A 2020-nucleotide genomic window follows, 5' to 3' on the forward strand; every position below is an offset into this window, starting at 1 on the left:
GGGGGCGCTTCCGGGACAGGGGGTGGGGGGCGTGGGCGTGGGCGTCCCGGGGCGTGGCTTAGCCGGAAATGGGCGGGGCATGGGGAAGGGCGGGGCGAGCCTGTGGTGACCAGGGGGATGAGGTCGGACGGGTGGGGGGCTTTAGCGAGGGGCGGAGCTTAGCGGAGAAGGCGTGGCTTATCCATAGGGCGGGGCTTGTGTGAAGGGACGTGGCTTAATGGATAAGTTGGTTTTTGTGTGTCCCCACGCCCTGACTCCGCCCCCTGCTCCCTAGGGCAGGGCCCGGTGGGCCCGGAGAGCTTCGAGCTGCTCAAGGTGCTGGGCACCGGCGGGGGGTGGGGCTGGGGCTGCTCCCCCGGCCTGCAGGGCGGTCTGGGGGGCCCTGGGCAGCCCCCCATGGCCCATGGGAAGGTGTTCCTGGGGGGGTCTGGGGGAGCGGTGGGCATGGCCTCACCCGCTCCCCCCACAGCCTACGGGAAGGTGTTCCTGGTGCGGAAGGTGGGGGACGCGGACAGCGGGCACCTCTACGCCATGAAGGTGCTGCGGAAGGCGGGGGTTGCGGGGGCCGGCGGGGGCACGCGGACCCGGGCGGCCGAGAGAGCCCGCACCGAGCGGGCCGTGCTGGGCCGGGTCCGCGGCGCCCCTTTCCTCGTCACCCTGCACTACGCCTTCCAGACCCGCACCCGCCTCCACCTCGTCCTCGGTACGGGGGCAACCGGGCCAGGCTCTGGGGTCAGTGGGGGGAGCAGGGGCAATTACTGGTGGCCCTGGGGCTTCTGTCAAGGAGCAGGGGCAAGTGGGGAGGGGCTTGGGGCCATTGTAGGGGACCCTGAGGCAATTATGGGGAGCAGGGGGACCTGGGAAGGGCCCTGGGGCAATTAGTCGGGAGTAGGAGCAATTGTGAGGGGCCTTGGGGCAATTGGAGGGAGTGGGGGTATTTGTGGGGGCTCCTGGGGCAATTGTCAGGAACTGTGGGGCAACTGGGAAGGGTCCTGGGGCAATTGGTGGGGAGTAGGGGCAACTGGAAAGGGCCATGGGGCAACTGTGGGGGGCCCTGGAGTAGGATTGAGGCACCAGGGCATCTGAGTCCCTCCAGCTTCCCCATCCTGGGGGGTGGGGTTGGGACTATAGCTCCCACAATGCCCTGGGGCCCAGGCATGGAGAAGGGTGTGACTGATGCATCATGGGAGAGAGAGTCCAGGCTCTGACTTTACCAGCCTGCAACTCCCATGACCCACTGTCCTCATCTGGTGTCCCATCTCAAGCCTGGCTCCCAGCATGCACTGGGGCAGTTGCAACTTGGCGGGGGGATTTCTAAGGAGGCTTCCTGGGGTGAGGGGGAGCAAGGGGAAGGGGCGAGGGGGGGCCCCAAACCTGCCCCCTGCATGGGTATGGGGGGAGCTGGGGCTGAGCCAGGGAGGCCTGGGGGTCCCCAGCTGACCCCCCCACTCTGGGGCATCCCAGCCCTGCCCCTTCCCCCAGGCTGTGTGCCAGGGGGAGGTGGGTTTGGGGGGTCCCTGGCTCTGACCCCCCCATCCCTGCCCCTCAGACTACGTGCCCGGGGGGGAGCTGTTCTCGCACCTGGCGCAGCGCGAGCGCTTCCCCGAGCCGGCCGCCCGCTTCTACACTGCTGAGGTGCTGGTCGCCCTCGAGCACCTCCATAAGGTGGGAGCTGTGGGGGCTTTGAGGGGCTGGAGGGTCGAGGGGCAGGGCTGGGGCTAGACCCGGGGAGGGGAGCTGCGGGGGTGCTTTGAGGGGCTGGATGGCCTGAGTTGGGGGTATAGGGCTTGGTGGGAGGGGATCGGGGAGGGGGCTGCAAGGAGCTCCAAAAGGGGCTGGGCAGGGCTGCAGGGTCCCAGGTGGGTTTGGGGGATCCGCTGATCCCCTGCTTCCCCCGTGCCCTCCCAGCTGGGGATCATCTACCGCGACCTGAAGCTGGAGAATGTGCTGCTGGACGGGGCCGGGCACGTGGTGCTCACTGACTTTGGGCTCAGCAAGGAGGTGCAGCCTGGCCAGGTCT

The 2020-nt window shown here is 68.6% G+C and overlaps 1 protein-coding gene across 1 annotated transcript in view; it reads left to right on the forward strand.

Annotated features, from left to right (window-relative positions):
- Positions 1–2020, forward strand: part of LOC102371867 (coiled-coil domain-containing protein 88B) — a 19438-nt gene that overhangs the window by 10916 nt on the left and 6502 nt on the right. The window contains exons 20-22 of the mRNA XM_025193252.1: positions 470–703; positions 1550–1665; positions 1909–2016. Of these exons, the coding sequence (XP_025049037.1) occupies positions 470–703; positions 1550–1665; positions 1909–2016 (458 nt within the window). The remainder of the gene's footprint in view (positions 1–469; positions 704–1549; positions 1666–1908; positions 2017–2020) is intronic.

This window comes from Alligator sinensis, unplaced genomic scaffold (genome assembly GCF_000455745.1).
Source record: "Alligator sinensis unplaced genomic scaffold, ASM45574v1 scaffold1860_2, whole genome shotgun sequence".
NCBI classification, from domain to species: domain Eukaryota; kingdom Metazoa; phylum Chordata; order Crocodylia; family Alligatoridae; genus Alligator; species Alligator sinensis.